General features: G+C 32.1%; 1 protein-coding gene across 1 annotated transcript in view; it reads right to left on the bottom strand.

Moving 5' to 3' along the window:
* Positions 1-1,418: 1,418 nt before the first annotated feature.
* Positions 1,419-21,727, bottom strand: part of LOC105620168 (probable serine/threonine-protein kinase fhkB) — a 72,541-nt gene continuing 52,232 nt past the window's right edge. Inside the window, exons 3-4 of the mRNA XM_012201674.1 lie at positions 14,483-14,717; positions 1,419-1,666 (exon numbers count right to left, since the gene is read on the bottom strand). Of these exons, the coding sequence (XP_012057064.1) occupies positions 1,419-1,666; positions 14,483-14,717 (483 nt within the window). The remainder of the gene's footprint in view (positions 1,667-14,482; positions 14,718-21,727) is intronic.

Below are 21,727 nucleotides of genomic sequence, written 5' to 3'. Positions count from 1 at the left end.
TATCATAGATACAAGTGTCCTATTTTTACATAATACAAAAATCTTACGACTTTTCATTCTTTTTCTGAAAGGTTATTAAATATAAAACGGTATTTAAAGATTATGCGTTTCTTCCGTGTCTTGCAGGCATTCCAAGAATGGATTTGGACACGAAAGAAATTCGCGAAACGCATAATCTTTATATAGAAAGCACCCATGGAAGTCTCAAGAATGTTATAAAATAATTTATATATATTATAATTTCATTCTTAATAGGAAAAAATGTGTTTGCGCATCATGATAATATTACTATAAAAATATTACTATAAAATAACAAATATATTTTTATTCTAATATATTGAAAGATTATCATACCTACTGCAATACGCTACAATTATGATTCGAAAAAATTGTTACTAACGTAAATGAAAGAAGTCGGTTACTCTCACTTGTCAAGCTACAGAAAACTGCAAAAAAGAGAAAGAAAAAAGGAAAGGGGAGAAGGTAAAAAGACAAGAAATGAAAAAAAACAATTTAGTCTATTATTCATAATTCATGGACCGCATATCGATTGATACAGGTTGACTACAAATCAAACGATATTCTACAATAAATAGTCCACAATCATGTAAAGCAATATGCCACAATATTCCACTATCATGTCCAATTGTTTATACAATATTGAAAATTTAAAAATTTATTGTTTTATCTAAATATGTTACATTTATAGCTTAAACATTATTATATTGTTGTAGCTACTATATGTAGAGCTATATGTAGAGCTATATGTATAAGTTTCTGTTCTCAAACAGAATAAGGCATGCACGGCGACGTTAACTTATGGCTATATTAAAGGCATACATAGTACACAAAAACATTTAAGCAGTAAAACATAAGCAGTAAGTAAATAAGCTTATCACAGTAGAGATCATTAAACGTAAGCTGTAGCAAATCCAAATATTGATTTGCTTACTGTTCGTGTCTTTACTGCTTAAGTTCTTTGTGTATCATAGCACTTTAACGTCGCAAATTGTATCGCACGAAACTATACTATACAATATTGGTTAGAATGGATTGTTTCATAATATGAAACTTCATATTATGTATTAATCTATCTAATATATATTTTATATTATATATTAATCTATCCTAATAAATATGAATCCATAGATCTTTTCCTTCTTAGTTGCATTTCTTGAAAAGCATTCTTCTCATTCTCTTACTTTGTAATAAATTAAGATCGAACTTTTAAGCATTCTATTCTTCGTAAGTTTAAATTACACAATTGAATATGAGGCATAGTTTCCTGACAATTGCTCTCGAACTCGACTTCGGATGTAACTTCGGCAATTATTATATGTAATACTAATTATCGATCGTTCTAACAAACACGGCGAGTTCGTGAGTTTTTCAAGATTTTCCATTCTTCGACTCCACTGTCACGGAGGAGACTTGGACCCGCTGCATTTATCTGCTATTATTTGTTGCTGTTGCGAAGATGATTGTTGTTGCTGTACTTGCTGCTGCTGCTGCTGCTGCTGTTGCTGCTGTTGTTGCTGCGGATGCTGCTGCTGCTGTTGGTGATGATGTGATGAATCTGTGTTTACTCCAAGGTCATTACTTATTAAATTACCACTGTCATTTTTATCTACCACGCCACTCGTATGCACAGGATGAAAATATCGTTCTGAAACAAAATTTTTAACCGATATAATAATATAAGAAAAAAGATCAAAGATGAACAAAGGACGTTATTAAAATATTGATTAAAATGAATTCAGAAAATCAATTAAGGAAATTCAGAAAATTCAGAAAATAAGAACTTTCCAAAAATCAAATTTTGTTTTTTTTTCATACTCTTATAGTAGAATATCTAAAAGATATAATTGTAGGGATAGTGGAGATAAGTTGAGAGAGAAATAGGCGAAGATAGATAAGGATAATTAGTTCCGAGCCTTGCTCCAATACTGATATCTTCGGATCATGAGGTACCACAATTAACACGTACAGCCGTGTGCAAAAGTATTAGGCTCTTACAATTTTCTCGCATTGTATGAAAAGTTAAATATTTCGGCGAAAAGAAATCTCAGAAAGCCTTTCGACCACGCATTTTAAAATGTAAAGATGGGGGGGCTTTAAATCTGTGTTTGAATCTTTTGTCTACAATATTTTGTTTCTAAGTTATATAAAATTGAAAAATGATACCTTTGTGATATATTCATCTTATTTTAAAGCACTACAGTTCAAAGAAACATCAGCAAACAAAATTTAATATGAAAGTATGTGAAAGTAGGCTTTCTAAGGTTCAAAATGCTTTTTAAAAAAAATTTGTACGATAATTTTTCGTAAAAATATCATATTTTTTATTATGTGAAATTTTATTGTATATAAACTTTTTTAAAATTGATGATCGAATAAAGTTATTTAAAAAAATTGAAAAAATTTATATGAATCAAGCATAACAAACATTTTTCTTCTTTTGTCTTTAATTTCAAAATTAAAAAAATAATTTAGAAAAAATAAGTTTTTATGAAATGCGAAAAAATTAGAAATGCCTAATATTTTTGCGCACACATTTTGGCTGTAATTATACACGTCAATTCAGAGCCAAAGTCAGATCGGAGATCTTGGCGTATAATCGCCGTCAATATTATATACATTAATATTATACTTTAATATATAATTCTGTAAGCAAATACATTTCAGTCCTATTATTAAAAGTAAAATATCACATAACATAATTTCCTTGTAATTATACATGATAAAATTTGACAAATCTTTCTATAAGACGCAAAATTGCTGATAATATAATTGGTCATTAAATGAAATTGTAATTACTGTAAATTAAAAAATTTATATAATTTATTCTTAAATCATTCTGAAATGTTACAATTTTACGCCCGAACAAAAAAAAGGAAAAATTAAATAAATATAAGAGAAAATGATTATTTTACAAATGTATATTAACAGATATTACAATAGCTGGGAAATTGCAAGAGACAAAGAAGAAGATCGTCAATCGAAAGATACCGAGGTTAAATACAAAGTCAGAGCTGAAAAACTTAGTACAAAAAAGTGAAAACATTTGCATGGTAAAATAAAGTTAGAGAAAAGATAACACTGAGCTAGAAACATTGCGAAGATAGCTACAGACATTAAAGTACAATATAAAGATACAACATATAAAGCAAGTATACATAAATTATTCGAAAAGTTTTGAGTTTCAACATAAAGATAACATTACTCATCAAAACCATCTTCTGATACTACAATCATATTAGATGTACAACTTTGCTTCCGCCGTTTTTTTTCCGAAATTCAAGGTTTTATTGTAAAAACTGGTTATACATTTATGATTCAAAGTATTGTCCACTACTTTTGTTGTCCACTGTCGCTGGCCACTACTTTCTCCCATCTTTCGGGTAGCGTACGAATCCCACGTCGAAAAAACTGGTCTTTTGAGGCTATCCACGAATCGATCCAATTTTTTACTTCTTCATAAGACCGGAAGTGCTGGTCAGCTAGGCCGTGTGCCATTGATCGAAACAAGTGATAGTCAGAGGGAGCAACGTCTGGAGAATACGGCGGATGGGGTAGGACTTCCCATTTCAATGTTTCCAAGTATGTCTTGACCACTTTCGCAACATGGGGTCGAGCATCATGCTGCAAAATCACTTTATCGTATCTCTCGTTGTATTGCGGCCGTTTGTCTTTCAATGCTCGGCTCAAACACATCAATTGCGTTCGATACTGATCGCCTGTGATTGTTTCAGTCGATTTTAACAGTTCATAATACACTACGCCGAGCTGGTCCCACCAAATACAGAGCATGACCTTGGACGTCAAAATCACCGTTCTTGAAGCGTTGAAACCACTCACGACACGTTCTTTCACTAATAGCGGCCTCATCATAAGTATTTGAGAGCATTCGATGAGCCTCAGCCGCAGATTTCTTCATATTGAAGCAAAAAATTAAAACTTCCCGCAAATGACGAGAATTTGGCTCGTAAATTGACATTTTCAATCGAGAATAACTTTATGATGCAGACACAAATCGACTAATGTTTCTATGTGGTTATGTTGACAGATGCCCAAGTTTATTATATGACGTCTATGATCTATTTATTTCGACCACCACTTACCGCTAAAGCCATATCTATAGGAAAACGGCGGAAGCAAAGTTGTACATCTAATACATACTTCGAAAGATATCTGTGAAAATTGTAGCCATTTTGAACGTTTAGTTGAATCATTTGCGCCAATCAATGTCAGTATTTTTGTAAAAATGGAAAAGATCGAATATCGTGCTGTGATTAAGTTTTTGCATTTAAAAGGCAATACGCCTACGCAAGTCAAAGTCAAGTTGGATACTATTTATGGGGACTCTGTCCCATCATTTGCTACTGTGAAAAGATGGGCAGCTGAATTTAAACGTGGTCATATCAGCTGATGATTCAGAATGCCCAAAAACTATAACCAATAATATTGAAAAAGTTCATCAAATGATACTGGTCGAATCCGACGATTGTCGAATCAAAGAGAGATAGCAGAGAATATAGGCATATCGAAAGAATGCATTTATCATATATTGACTGAAGAATTAGGCATACGTAAGCTAATCGCACATTGACTGTCGCGCATGCTCACTGTGGAGCAAAAACATTTCCAAGGCTCTGTTGAAGTGTCGGTTTAAGTGAAACGAATTGTCGAATTTTTTGCGTCGATTAATAACTATTGATGAAACTTGGATCCACTACTTCACTTCTGAAACGAAAGAACAGTCGGAACAGTGGAAGGGTGAACCTGTTCCGAAAAAGGTGAAGATGATTTCATCAGGAAGATGATGACTGTTTTTTGGAACAATCATCATAAAATTGTATTCATATCGATTATTTCGAAAAAGGTAAAACAATAACGAGAACGCATCATTAATTGACAAGCTGAAGATAGAAATTGCGAAAAAAAAGCCGCATTTGAAAAGAAGAAAGTACTATTCCATCAAGGTAATCACATCGTCTCACGCATCGACGATCGTCATGATAAAAATTCACGAATTGCGGTTCGCAAAATTTCGAATTGATTGACTACCTACATTCATCAGATCTGGCTCTCAGTGACTTTTTCTGTTTCCTAGGCTCGGAGGACAGAGATTTTTTATCGAACGAGCAGGTCATCGCATTCGTAGAAGCCTATTTTGCAGAGCAGATGTTAACTATTATTTGAATGAATTAAAGGGTGAAAACATTTCTGGGAAAAATGTATCGACTAAAAGAAGACTATGTTGAAAAATAAAATTGAATTCGACCGAAAAAATACTTGTTTTTATGTTAGGCTCAAAACTTTTTAAAACGATCCTTGTACATATATGTATCCTGTATAAGATGAAAAGCTACTGCCAGAGATAATGTTTGAACATATAATTGGCAAATTTATGTGAAATTGTCACAATTTCGAAATAAAGTTGAGAATAATCTGCAAGAAAATTTTTAAATAAATTTAAATGTTATTTTGACATAAAGAATATTCCTAAAAAGGTAATATTATTGTAAAGGAGAATATTGCAAGGTAGGGCTAAAATTTGGTTTGATGTAAACAAAGAAAATATTACATTCGAAGAATTTGAAGATGTTTAAGGCGGAATAAATTTTTTTCTATTAAACGATTACAAATTGAATTACGTAGTACATAAAAGTGTAAAAGATATAAACAGATGAATGGATCATTAAAAATTTATGTCTTAAAAGTAAAAACGGAAGCAACATATATAATGAAGAATACAAAAAATATGAGATTAATTACATTATAATATGTCTATCTTCTTCCTTCTCTGTCACAAGGCATATGACTTTCCAAATAAAGCAATTTCAGCGATTAGCCCCATTTCCTCCCTCTCCTCCTATCATGGAGCATACGACTTTCTATGTGAAGTGAAGTGTACTCATTTATTTATGATGCCTTCTGTTTTATTTATGATCTCACAAGGGAAACATCAGGTCAGGGATTTTGACTTTTTGCAGGCTGTTCTTAAGAAAAAAAAACGATACGTGTTTGACCGTTTCAGCTATTGGCCCTCATAGTTTCGAAGAAATCGATTTTTAAAATAATTATTGTAATAATTTGAAAAACGCACTGTATAGGAAAATATCAATATCTTTAAATTTCATTTTATTTCACCAAATGTTAAAGATAAAATTACATCTGGATGGATGATTCTGAATCTCGGATGATGATTTTGAACGCAAATATGGTAGATCGCGCGCCAGTCAAAATATTGCTCATTTCACTAAGCATATGACTCATTCGCGCAACTCATTGCAGCGATTCTTTGAACTGAAAAAGTATTTCAATAAAATTTATCAGCATGGAAAATAAATAGAAATGTTCATGATAAAATGATAAAATATGCTAATAGAGTGGAAAATGCGATTATTGATGCTAAACAAGACAAAACTTTGTTGCTCTTAAAACAAGGTATAATTGATAAATTTGGGTTGAAAATTTATGATCGAATTTTATACAAATTACAACTGGTTGAAAAAGTGAAAAGTTCCAAGTTTTCTGAAAGAATAGAAATTATTGAAAAAAAATTGCGGAATTTGTGGCAGAAATGATTCGTGATTTTCGAAGAAGATGAAAAATCACTTTAGGAAGAATGCATCACACAAAAAAGTATTAACAGTAATTTTAATATTTCATCATCTATTTCATTACCTTGCACAAAGAAAGATTCAGTCGCCAACTTTACGAAATAGGTCGTCACAGAACCGATACAGGTCGGTATTCATAGTCGATTCTTACATTTAAGACTGTCTTAAGTACAATCTAAGATGTCGTAAGTTAATCTAATAACTGTATTAGAATCTTGCCATTAACATCTTGTATTTTACCACAGAGCACGAGGAGCTCTCGGGAAGCTCCTCAGAAGATCATAAAATTTTTGTAAGCTTCATTTAAGCTTCAAAAGAAATTTGAACGTAACTCCTCGAAAATTCTTGTATTCATTTTTAAGAGTTCTCTGGGAGTTCCATTTAAGTTCTGAGAGAGTTCTTTTCAAGCTCGCAACAAGCTCATAAAATTTTTTACAAGTTCATTTCAACTTAAAAGGAACTCGCTTGGAGCTCTTCCCCACTCTTTTGAGAATTCCCTAGGAGCTTCATTTAAGATCGCAAGAAGCTAGGAAATTGTATTTTGAGAGTTCCCTACGAGAATAGTTCCCAGGAAGTATTCTCTACTGAAACAAAATCACATCACAAAGTTATATAACGAAATCATGTAATTAAAACATATAAATCACGTAACGGATTGTTCCAAATTGTAAAATAAGTGCCACGTAATAAAGAAATCAAATATTCTGGAGGTTTCCACGGGTGCTTGCTATATAAAGATTATGCATTTCGTGGATTTCCTCTGTATCCAGATCTATTCTTGGAATGTCAATGTTTCGTGAATCTTGCAGTCCACTTCATCAGGGCAAAGAGCAGCCTGATACTAAGTTCCTTCGGATCATTCCTTTTTATATTACGTTATTTATTGGAGTGATGGAGGGAAAGAAGAGAATTGTGGGTGGAGGGGGGGAGAGAAAGGGGGGAAATCGATCAATCTTCAATAACCGGAAGAATGATTTTCCATATTTTATTTATATTGTAGCCGTTATCTCTATTTAGATTGTTTGAGGGTGTTTTTGTTCTCTATGGCTTCTTTATACTTTCTTGGAAAGTATGATGTAAAGTACGGCTATTGTGGTCGTTTTGTCAAACAGTATTTGATGTCCTGTTTCGATGTTGTGTCTGATAATGCTGATTGGGTGACGTGTTTTAGTCTGACATCACATTGGTTCTTTTATCCCTAGGTTGATCATTCTCCCAGTTTCCAATGTATACTTGCCTGCAGGAACAATATATTTTGTATGTACTCTTGCGGATTACTCATTAAGTGGAGGTCTTTGATCTTTAGAATTTCTTAAGATTTGTTCTATCTTTTTAGATAGTTTAAAGATAGTTTGGATATTCTGTTTGTTTAATATCCTGCTAATCCGATCTGTTGTTCCTTTAACATATGGGAGAAGACATATGGATAGAATCCTTTTCTGATTGTGTCAGAGACCATTGTCTTGTTTGCATGTTTATTGATTGTTTTGATTATGTCTTTTTCGTCATATCCTGTTTTTCTATAAGGCTAATTTTAAATGATTGAGTTCTGTCTGTAGATGTTCTTTGTCATAGATAGTGAAAACTGTATGTACAAGTGAATTGATTGCAGACTGTTTTGTGCTGGGTGGTGGTGCGATTCGGCGTGTAGGTATCTATCTGTGTGCGTTGGTTTTCTGTACACTTGATGATCTGAGGTACCGTCAATTTTTTTAGAGATAAGAACATTTAGGAAGGGGAATGTTCCCCTTTTTTCTCTATGTTTATAGTGAAGTGGATGTTGATTGTTGAGAAAAATAAGGAATTTACGCTTGAATTTACGCTTCTTTTTACTCTATGAGACGTGCTCTCGCGAGATTGCGAAACGACAGCAGTATCACGGATCTCGATTAATTGATGATGATTGGTGTTTACCTTATATTACGTCCAGAGGATTCCACGATTCTTTTCTTTCGTAGAAAAATTACAATGAACCTTTTTGCGTAATTAAGAAATAAGTAATTTTTTATTTAATATAGCAAACCAAATACTTTTTCTACCTCTTCACTTTTCCGATACTCCCAAGCTGCATAACCATTATTCTCTTATAGATAACAATGGAGATTGCCTGCCTACGAGACTTCTAACAAACAACCCATTGAAAGCACGGATAGTAAAGGATTCACTCACAAAATTTCGGGTGCAATTTCATAGTCACGAAGACTTCAAAGAGCTGATAGAAGAACTCGTCGGATAATGCGAAAGAGCCGATTCCTACCTAATCATACTCATTTAGATGAAATAGTCGCGATCCGAGAAGGAAGAAAATAGCAGTATCCTCAAATCCGAGGAGCTGGAGTGGCAGTCTCTTAATTGCCCTGACTATTCGACTGAGGTCAAATAGTCGAACAATCATGTTATGAAATCTACATCCTTAAAGAGAAATTTCGCGAATTGGAATGGCAAGTGATTCCTTGCGCACTCGCTCTGGACACTGGGCTTATCCCTATAAAAAAAACATGGTCTAGACGAATGAGAGATCTAATGCAATTTCTAACGGAACGACGTAAAGGATGGATAAGCATCGTGGGAGACTAGACGAAGAGATGGCACTTGTAAAATTAGAAATAAGAAATAAGACGAGTGCAGCAGAAGTGAAAAATGTTAAAGACATTCTAATAGGTTTAGCTCATGCACGGCATAGCGAAAAAATACTGGAAGCTATATAGCTTTCTATTGAATCTATTATACTTAGGAAAGATTAGTTATCCGTAACCGCTTGAAAACTTGTATTCTTATTACCATTAAATGCTTTACTATATAAGAGAATATATATATATATATATAATCGTAATAATAAATAAAATAAAATAAATAAATATAATACTTATAGTATTAGCGGGGCTACAAAAAATTATGAATATACAATATATATATATATATATAATTAAAAAAATTATATATTATATATTATATATAGTATATATATATATATATATATATATATATATATATATAAATATAAATAAATATAAATAAGGGAATTTGTAATATTAACGTTCTTTATTAGTACAAAGGGGAAAGATTGATTGACTAATAATGATAATTATATCAATATTATTATATCAATCTTTCTTTGAAGTTAACCGCTGATGTACTTGAAATCAGTACAGTACATGAAAATATGATGTCTGCATATCGCTCTGTTGCATCTTTAACCATGGAGAAAACCTATGTCACTTCCGACGGAAGATCTATCGATACCTGATGAAATTTCGACGTCTTACCTGGAAAGGCGAATCTACCAAAATGTCAACAACTTCTTTAAAATTTAAGATTGTTATGAAACGTTGATTGTTATGACGGCACCGTACGAGTGGAAAAATACACTTCTTATACTTCTTTTTTTTCGCATATGTTAATTCACGAAAAATCTGGCGAAGCCAGACGAACTGTTCAACCTGCAATACAACGATCATATGAATACAACCTGCAGAAGAATGCCCAAGATGCATTGAACCATTTGTGGATGCTGATAGGGTATTCCTGGAAACAGGAATGGGAAGTACCAGCAGTCTCCACGTGGATCTAAAATCTTCAATTCTATAAGCTAATGCTAGCATTTCGTGTCTAACGCAGATAATCCATATCACTCTCCCCTCCCCCGCCTATTAACATTTAATTATTGTATAAGTTAATCTCGAATATAATTTAGAATATTACTCGATAAAAATACCGCGGAGATTATTCTTATTAATATAAAAAACTCAATTGTGAAATTTTTCTTTCCTTTCTTTCTTAGACTTTATAGACTTTAAACATTATTTGATCGTCATTGCGATAAATGCCAAGGTTGATCCTTTGCTGATCGGGAAATGAGAGGCAAAATTCGATATAGTGACAAACTCCATTGATGCCTATATCTAACCTAAGATACCTAATCCAGCTCCGATGTGTCACCATGTGAATTGGATTCCCGGTGTATCAGCGTCTCAGTAATCACTTTAAAATCTGCGAACACTATTATAGTAGCATGCCTTATTAACAATCTGCTACGTACCTATCTACCTACATCACTTAATCTACATGGATTCAGTGAATAAACAAATAAACTTTATAATTAACAACAAAATAATCTTTATAATTAAAAACGCTGTAGATTGCACTAGGTATCTCTCAAAATTCCAGCATATCGATAAGAATATTAAAGATACCTACTTAGAATTGGGGTGGGGAGTATTACCGAAGGGGTACCATTACTGATGGTTATCACACAAGGGCAATAACTTTAGAATCAATTGATATTGGATGCCTAATCTTTCGTGACCTGCGACACTCAAGTGATTTCCTCATATGCTGGCTGCATTTATAAGTGAAATATCCTCCATGTATTGAAACCAAAAGGAAAGAGAAGTCAGTTACGAAATTAAGAGATTATGCAGCTATCTATAAAATAAGCATCCGCATTTATGAATAGATAATAAACATACATTTATTGTATATATTATAAAATAAATAAAAGATATATGTATAAAAATATATTTTATTTAACTTAAGAAGCACAAAGGAACAGAAAAAGAGATTCGAAAATTATCAACGTTCTTTCCTATTTCTTCTTGACAAAAATATTATATATTTACAAATATACTAGATTAATGTAACGGAATTAACGACATGCCTATTTTATTAAAAATAGGCGCTTAAATAAATAAGTAAATAAATAAAAGAGGTATGAAGGAATAGAGGAAGAGGTTTTGGAGGTTGCCTCACTATTGCTTCCTGTTTCTTGTCAAGAGAAATATAAAAGGGAGCGCAATAAATAATAAAAATTGATGTAAGAGTATAAAACATTGCCTTATTCAAAGATGCCACATCCTTGAGTGACAATAAACTCAAATGTGGGTCCTCCTAAACTCACTAATAATTTAACAATCACAAAAAGAAAAGAATCGAAATTTATTACTAAAATTGCAAATGTTGTGCACTCTCAATATTTGTTTAAGCTGGGGGAGGGGAGATGTTACGTCCAGAGGACTCCACGATTCTTTTCTTTCGTGGAAAAATTACAAAAAAATCTTTTTGTAATTAAGAAATAAGAAATTTTTTATTTAGTATAGTAAACCAAATACTGATAAAACAATTAAAATTCAATTTTTCTAGCGACAAATTTAACTGATAGGGTTCAGAGTTAGTCAACTCACAGGGGCAGAAGGTCAATCGTTGCCCAATAAATCTTTTACATTAAAACTTTATTTACCAGCATTTGACGTTGCTCGCGCTTCCGGAGTTAGATAAGACTAATTATAATCATTCACCAATCCGATTCCTCCAAGTGTCCAATTCCTAGAAGACGCTGTAGGTCAAGGACCTACAGCAAAAACAAAGAAGGGCACATTGTCCCCGCGAATATAAATACGAGGGCTCTTTGAGAAACATGCATTCAGTCGAATATCCAGTTGGATATTTAATCGGACATTCAGTCGAATATTCAATCGATCGGACATTCAGTCGAACATTCAGTCAGTTATGCAGTCAGTCAGTAATAGTCAATATACTTCAGTTCCGCTGTAATTCCGAAATCATAGTGCGTGAAGTTCTCCAGATCAATCATAAACATTTTATTGAAGCGGTTTCCCTCAATATCCAAGACAGATTTCATCAAGACCAGCCCGTCTTCCGATCCGATTATCTGAGGAATTCGCCACCGTAATCTTCCGTTCAATTGCAAAGATAGTAAGTAATTAATTCCGTCGGAATACAATACGTCGGAAACATTTTTTTTATTTAATACGGAACGAACCATCAGAAATTTCTGCTTTTCTTCCCTCATCCATTTCCTGATCTCTCTCATAAAACCATTTCATATTTGCTCAAAGCGATTAATTATATCACTGGAGCACTTTCGAGCAGATTCATTTCATCTGATGATCATGAAGCGGTAAAACGCTTCTCGTAATTTCTCTCTTTCGTGATTACTTGAAGCGATAAAATGTTTCAAGCGATTACATTACCTTACTCTTCCTATTACACGAAGCGATAAAGCTTGTCGTGATTATTTGAAGCGATAAAACGATTACATTTCCTTATTCTTCCTACTACACGAAACAATAAAATTCGTGATTACTCGAAGTGATAAACCGCATCGAATGATTATCTCTGTTTATTGACTGTATGTCTATTTCATTTATTTGAAGCGTTAGAACGCTTCACATTCATTCCTTCTTATTACATGAACCGGTAAACTCAGTCCGCTCTACCTGCCCATGAAATATTTGGCGATTATTTCCAGACACCCTGTATATATATATATATATATCATATATCTCTAAATAAATGTAACTAATTATCTTTTGTAAAAATAATAAGACAGTGATTGTCATTTATTTCGACGCCCTTCCGATTCATTCCATCTTCCCAAAGATCGTACTGGCTTTGTCCTTGGTCAAAGGAATTAAGTTTCTTGATGTAAACAGAAGGCCGACAGATGCACAGATAGGGTAATAGCGTTGCGTATCGACGTTAACTCACATCTGGAACCCAAAGTGCTTCCGACTTGTGGCACGCGCCTTCTGATAATCACAAGAGTGGAGTCTGTTGCGTTCTTTCCTAGCCCCCTCCACTCCTAATTCCTTCTTTCGCTCAAGACAAAGAATCCTGGGGCTTGGACGTAACACTTAAAATTCAACTAATCATCTTCAATCATCTACTTAGCCACTCAGTGAACAGTTGCGCATCTGGATGCATCCATTGGAAAGAAAACTTCTCGCAAATGCAAAATAAACATTCTGCTGAATGCAGCCAATGACCAATGTTAAAAATTTAATTTTTATTCTATAAAAATTTTATAGCTATACCAGCTCATCAAAATGAACTCCCTGGAAGCTTATTTAATCGAATCTTGTAAGCTTGCCAAGAGGTCAGCATTATGAACTTCTTAGGAACTTAAATGGAACTTTGTGTTGTGTGAAAATTAATACAATATTTAAGAAATTTTTTAAATAAAAATGGACTGTGACTACTGTTCCATAATTTCATAGTTGGTAGCTTCCTCATGAATAGTTCATAAACAGAGAGGAGGCAAAGATTTAGAAAAAAACAACACTGTCCAACTATACACCATGTTATTTTTTCCATCATGATTCAGTACTCAGCGTTTTACATACTGTATAAAACTAAAATAAAAAACTGAAGACTGATATAAACAAAGCAGTAACTGTGTCTAGTAGTAGGTGTTCGATTTTGCAAGAGATAGCGTTGCAATATGTTAGATAAGGACAAATGCGTTGAGTGAGACAGAACGATAATGTCAGAAAGAAATTAAAGATGTCACTATTATCGACTTTTTTTATTTGAAATTAAAAAAATCGGTACTACATCGATCGACATTGATCAAGTTCGGTCATCACTCTAGTATATCCTCTTAAAATATCTTTATTTAAAAAACAATAAGTTATCTTAAATTTAATAAATAAATTAATCACAGAGGCGTATTAACACTTAAGATTAAAATAGTCTTGAAATTAGAATAAATTATGAATTACTATCTAAAAATTCAAGATTAAATAAACGAAAATTATAGTCATAAATAAGTACAAAAAGTAATGATTAACTGTAAAATTCATTACTGTTACAAAAAATATGTAACTATGTTATCGTTACAATTAAAAAAAAAAGTAACGCAGTTATCAATAAATTACCAAAAAAGTAACTATAACTTCGTTACAAGTAATGAATTACTTTCATTCCCTAGTAATTATACTGGTAATCAATTATAAGCAGATAATTATATTATTAAGCTTTAAATATATTTTTTTTTATGCAAAAAGAAGAAACACAATATTGCTATTCAGTGATCAAGACACAAAATTTAGCTTCACCTTCTTCTATAGTGGCTGATGGCTCACTGCTTGTTCCAGTGATGATCGGTGCAATCATGTTATAATCGTCTTCCAAATTGATGAATGGCGCAGTATTCCAACGTGGTGGAATATTAGTGACCGATCTTTGTGTTGCTACCGGTCTCGTTACCGAAACAGGAGACGAGAATAGAGATAAGTTAGTCGGCGAAATTACTCCAGACATCGAACTAATGGTTGGATACGTGAAGATTTGCTGTAAAAAAAAGAGATTACATTGATATTAACATGATAGAATGCATTATGGGTGCGTTCCGTTTCACGCAAGGATATGCATGATGTATTATTTTATCTTTTTTTAATATTCGATAATTATCAAGGATAAAATGCGCATCATGCATGAAAAGGAATTCATCATGTGATCAAAAAATATCAGCAAAAAGGATTGACTCATTTAAACGTTATCAAAGAAACATTTATTTTTTTAGATTGGTAGGACTGTTTCTAACCTATGCTTAAAATTTCACGTCATTATCCACACGTAACATTACAATAATATTTCGTAATATTATTTTTCATATTGCAATATTACAATGCAATAATATTACATAAATATTACTGAGACACTGATCACAGTAATATTACAATATTCGCGAAAATAAATTACATAAATATTACTGTAATATTATATAATATTTCCGTGATATTTTAATGGTCATTGCGAATAATTAAATTATATTGATAAAGAGCCCTACTAACATAAATTATATGAAAGTGCTTTCGGTCGAATTGATTGAATTTTTGATATGTTAGAGTTCTCGTCATTCTGAATCAATGAGCACAACTTGATTCTATGGCTAGAAGCTTTCAAAGATATAAGCGGTCAAAATGTTCTCCGCTGAAAATGCGATGTGCATCATTATCGACTTCTTAGGGCTTTGTTTCTAAAATATATGAGTTAAATAGTTACAATGATAGTAATTATAATAAATATAATATAATATAATTATTATAATTATGTATATATATATATATATATATATATAAATTATGTATAATTTATATATATATATAATTATGATAATTATAATATATAAATATAATTACAATTATAATTTATGATCATTGTTATAATTATAATTATATACTTTCCAAAGTCATACTTTATCGTATCAAGGACCGAAATTTCTTTTCGGTCCGATTACGGTCACGGCTGTATCCAAATTTTCGGTTTTGGTTCCGATTCTTTTTATCAATAACGATGACCATAATCATTTGGATTTAAGTTTTTTTCGATTACGATATGATCTATTATAGAGAAAAGTAATACAACAAGCATAAATTGCATATTTAAAGAAATTTATGTTTATTTTAAGATAATTGGAGATATGTAAGCACTAAGCAGTGTAAGACCTGTTTCTACCAATGCAGTTTAACTTTAATCTCGGTTCAATTTAGGGCCTTAGTAGAAGGCTGATTTATAATCTTAAGACAATTCATTATTAAAGCTATGAGATTTAGGTTCATTTCCACAACTCATGATTGACTCTTAATCGAGGTTCAACTTATTCTTTATTTCTTGTCAATTCTATAATTGAAAAGAGATGAGGAATAAGTTGAACCACAAAAGTGAATTGTGAAATTAAGTCTTAATCATACTGTCTTAAGATTTTAAGTCAGTCTTTCTGCTAAGATCCTTATTCTTCATCTTTTTTTAATTTTTAAAATTAGAAAAAAATAAAGAGTTAGTTGAACCGAGATTAAAGTTCAACTGCATTGGTAGAAACGGACATAAGTACTCTAATTCTAGATTCTAAACTAGTGTAAAGTAAACAGATCATTTTTTTTCTTTCTTCATTTTTATTATTTTCTGCGATGTTATCTACGTCGATTATGTCAGCGATTTGTAGCGCCGCCAATGGTCGTTTGCAGCTTTTTAATAATTTTCTATAAAATAACATATTATTCTTACTAAATTATCATAATTAAGCAAGGAAGTAAGAAAGTAACACTCCGTGGACATCCTGTAATATTGCTACTTAAAATCCTTTTCCTCTTTAAGACCTTTCTGTAGTTGCTGTGGCAACATTGGATTATGGCATAAGTGAAAAATGATACGTTAAAATTTCTCTAACATGTAAATAAAGAGAATTTAGGTAAAACCAAATAATGAGATTGCTTCAAAACACTTGTAAAAATGGGCGAAGACTGTCCTTACTTTCCCCTGATTCCTTTCGAGTCAATAAAAGTGGCAAAAGAAATGTATCACAAAACTAGACTATGCATGCGCATTGAATAAAGTTTGATAAACTTCTCGGTCTTCTCGTGTTTTTTACAACTATTTACTGACTATCATAGGAGTTAAGGACAGACATCATCCATTTTTACAAGTGTTGCAAGACCAACCACAGGCGAGCATCCCTCTCTCTTTCGACTGCAAAACATTGTTCTTGTTGTTCACCATAGCCGACGTTCGGTCTAGGGATAAATATGATTATTACATGGAGATATGTATGTTTGGTAGCTGTAGACTGTAATCGACAATTATACATACCGAAGAAGTTAAAAAATCCGAACCTGGACTGAAAACTAATCGAAAAACATTTTCGGTTACGGTTTCGGTCTATTAATCTACACAATATTCCGGTTATTGATTTTGGTCCGACAAAAATAACGGTTACGGTTCGGTTTTCGGTTTTTGTCCGAGTTCCTGCAATGTATCAATCTGAAGGCTCATAGTATGACTCCAGTATAGTATTACTCCAGAAGATAAAATGTTGAAATCATATATATTTTCCTATTCTCAGCATTATCCACGTCATTGATCTTGGGTAACACTGACGGCAGGAAAATATAATAAATGCTAGTGTATTCACAGTAATACACTGAAAGAAAGAAATGACTGAATATGGCATAGCATTTTTAATTGGTTGCATCAGCAAATTAAAAATGCTACACCATATTTTACGTAATATTACATAAATATCAGAAATATTACAGGATGGCTCCAATTTGGTCCTCCGTCTTGAGCAGAAGCGAACTAAACTGAGTCAAAAAGTCCTCTGCCATTTTGAAATGCTCGCAATAGTTAACGAGATATTAACGTTTAAAGATAACCAAATACGCGCGTCCATCCGATCTACTATTGACGCGTACGGCGCGTGGGCCGCGTGAGGCGCGGGATGGCCTAGCAAGCGCGTCGCGCCATACGAGGCTCATGGCGGTGAACGGGTCGCTTGCCCCACTTTCCGCGCGCTAAGCTCGATGGCAGATATTCGGCACTTTAGAAATAATATCTCAATTGCGAAAATTGAAAAATGATTAATAACTGTTGAAAAAACTGAGTTTAATTCGTTCTGAAGAGTGCATATGTTACACAAATACTACTTGTTCCAAGTAAATAATAAGAGTAAGTAGGATAATAGTAGGGTTTCTAACTCACGGATACAGCAACCAGCAGATGGCTCTAGTGTCACGTGGATGAGGAAAACGAAGTCACAGACGTTGGGAAGGGGGAAACGTGTCACGGGGAAGCAGTGTTATAAAGGGAAGGGGATTCCATTCCTTCTTTCTTGCCAACTCATTCTTTCTTTCTTATCCATTGTAGAATGTCTTTTTCTATCCGTTGTAGTCTTATTATTATTTGCGATCTCTCTTTCTCCTGTTCCGCGCTTTTTTCCACTTGCTTTTCTTCCTACACGTGATTTAATTAAATAGATATGATATTTATGATTTTTAATGATACAACTTAAAAATTAATTATGATAATATTTTTATGAATTTTTAATAATATAACCTAGTAACACTAATTATAATAATATTCTTTTTTTATCAATGTAATACAAATGACTAGGTGCGTTTTCTTATTGACTAATTCAATACTACTAGAAGATATGAAGAAAAAGTGGCGAAGATACTAAGGATAAAATAATTTTAGAAGAAAAGAATATATATTTTACAATAATATACATTTATTTATCATTTAATGCAATATATACAATATAATATAAACCATACATTACTAGTTCACATTCTATAATAGAATTTTTATCATAAATTTTGTACAAAGTGTTTGCAACATCGCTTTTATTAGTAATACGATTTTGTCTTAAAAATGACACAAAATATTCGAATTTCTTATCATCGTGCGTATTGACTCAATTCATAGAATACATGTTCAACATGTTTCACATTACTCAAGCTCAAATAAGAAAAGCACAGCTGTTGATTTCATGTATAAACATATTTTTAACTTCACGTTTTTCGTATCATATATTTTAACAAGTTCCACATTTAGATCTTGAATCGGTGATAATGATGGAACTATTGACATTAATCGCTCGATATCTGCACGCTTCTCGATAAACATCTTCCACATAGCTTGAGGTATGAACATGTGTTTGCCTCGATTATTACCAATCGCAACTGCACATGAGATATATGTCCTACAATGATCCCAATGTCTAGAAATTTGTACGCTATCGTCAATGCATATTTTCTCATCAAGGTACGAGGCATGTATAAGCGAGGTTTCGAAGATGTATTAAACGATATTTGAGAAAATACGCTTTGAAAAAAAAGAAAACATGTAAATAGATCTTTCAAAAATACATAACGTATAATACGTATAAGCAAAATATTTTATAAAATTAAATGAAATTACTGTCTCTTGCACGCCTCCATTTGAATTGGAACGTAATAGTTCATGGCTTGAGATATTTTATTTTCTCGGAGAACTTATAATTAGCAATCGCTGTCTAAACTTTGTTGAAGTTCTCTGAACGATGCGATAATGTTGCCCGGAGCTCTTCTTTTAAACAATGCTCCCACATTTTTCTTACACACCCTAAAATGGAGGGGAGGGGGTTTCTTTTATATACATTGAAGGAACAATTGCGACGTGATCGAAGATATCAAATTGACACACATCATAAGAATGCACTCTAACGATATCGAATCTTTTTTATGTAAGGAATCGGCGCCAATGACAATAAAGTCTGTTCCTAGTCTCTTTTCAAAAATAAATTTCGGGAAAAGAAATCAGAACATATTTAAAAAGAAATCTTATATTTTATTTTTTAAACTTGATACATTTCTTTCAGTTATTGCGACCATCAGTATATTTTAAACACATTTGTAACAATTCTTAACATGTTTTCCATCGTACAGTATTAGTAACATCTAAATTACGTAAAGAATTTATATCTTCGTAATCAACATCCAGAGTCTCAATTGTTGAGTCGTCACTATCGAGTATGCCAGCTATCTATTCGCTTTCTTTTTTTTTAAATCTTTTAACGTATGTAAGAGTCTTATTGTTATCATTTTCTTCCACACCAATTACAATCATTGTAATCAGGCGTTTCACCATGCTGTACGGAATCCTGTCTTTCCATTGCAATCCATAGTGACTCAGGAAACGCAGTCCTTTTCGAATTTTGTCAAGAAATTCCATGCACATGTAAAAAATGATGAGATGATTATGAGAGAATGGCTCTGTTTCTCAACATCATCATTTTCTTCACGATAAATTTCCTTCCAATGATAAATCCTTGTACAAACAATCAAATTGGGCATGCATTTAAAAAGCGTGTTTTCCTTATGTCATTGTATTTAATTAGATATTTCAAACAGATTTTAAATCGATTCCACAGATGACACATATACTCTTTGTTATTGAATATTGTCACTTACTGAATGTAAGTAAACAAAAAAATGAAGACTTTACAATATTGTTACATTAAAGATTCTTTAATGCTTTTAAATATGTAAGCTATGATGTAATTTTTTATTATTGAATGCAAAAACGGTTATCATGGGCATCTCTCAATGCGATCTGAGTTTCTTTCACTTAATCCGAAGAATTTTTTACGTCTATATTTTAACATTAATAAATTTCATATTATATATTACAGATATGATGCATTTTCATATCGTAATGAAACAAATGTAATTCTAAATGACTAAGCACAAAATGTTAAAACGAATATGTTTCAATGTTTCCATATAAACATCGCTACCAAAATATAAGTTATCTTGAAGAATTCATTACTCGTGTAATTTTAAATTATTATTGATTTTTTTTAAAAGTATAAGAGGCCAACATTGTTGGTCAATTTAACCTTTTAAAAAATAAGTACATTATTTTTTCGAACGCTCTTGCACTTTCTATGTTCACTGCTATAATATCAAATCATTGTTTAATAGCAACAATCATTTATTATTATAATAAAATTAAAATTAAATTGTTGCATAGTATAGTTCTCATTATTACGCTCAATAACAACATAACTTTCTACAGATACAACAGTAAATTCGTGATATTAGTGTAATATTATAGTTAAATTACTGATATATACATACTAATATCAATTGTGCAATTTATTACAAACGTCTGGATCTTAATCACTTTCCATACAAATACAGATAAATTATGGTGTTACAAATTATAAAATATGGCAATGATTCTGTATCATTTTGTTTATTTCCCGCAATTGATCTTTTCTAATATAAATTATTCAAGAAATTAAACTTTTTCTGATTGTAGAACTTATTATAATATGTGTTGAATTTAATGCAATATTGTCATAACTTGATAGATATTCGTACATGAAGCCGTCAACTATAATATGTTTTTTATGTTCGAACTGGAACATTGCATGGAGCACGTATACTTCGAATTGTGTCAGTATGTAAACAGTATGAGTGAAGAAAATAAAAAGAGATTCGATATCGTTAGAATGCATTCTTATGATGTGTGTCAATTTGGTATCTTCGATCACGTCGCAACTGTTCCTTCAATGTATTATATATAAAAGAAACCCCCTTCCCTCCATTTTAGCTTGTGTAAGAAAAATAGTGGGAGCATTGTTTAAAAGAAGAACTGCGGGCAACATTATCGCATCGTTCAGAGAACTTCAACAAAGTTTAGACAGTGATTGCTAATTATAAGTTCTCCGAGAAAATAAAATATCTCAAGCCATGAACTATTACGTTCCAATTCAAATGGATGAGGCGTGCAAGAGACAGTAATTTCATTTAATTTTATAAAATATTTTGCTTATACGTATTATACGTTATGTATTTTTGAAAGATCTATTTACATGTTTTCTTTTTTTTCAAAGCGTATTTTCTCAAATATCGTTTAATACATCTTCGAAACCTCGCTTATACATGCCTCGTACCTTGATGAGAAAATATGCATTGACGATAGCGTACAAATTTCTAGACATTGGGATCATTGTAGGACATATATCTCATGTGCAA

This window comes from Atta cephalotes (genome assembly GCF_000143395.1).
Source record: "Atta cephalotes unplaced genomic scaffold scaffold00024, whole genome shotgun sequence".
Lineage (NCBI taxonomy): Eukaryota > Metazoa > Arthropoda > Insecta > Hymenoptera > Formicidae > Atta > Atta cephalotes.
The sequence above is the reverse complement of the archived record's forward strand: the minus strand, read 5'-3'. Positions and strand labels throughout refer to the sequence as shown.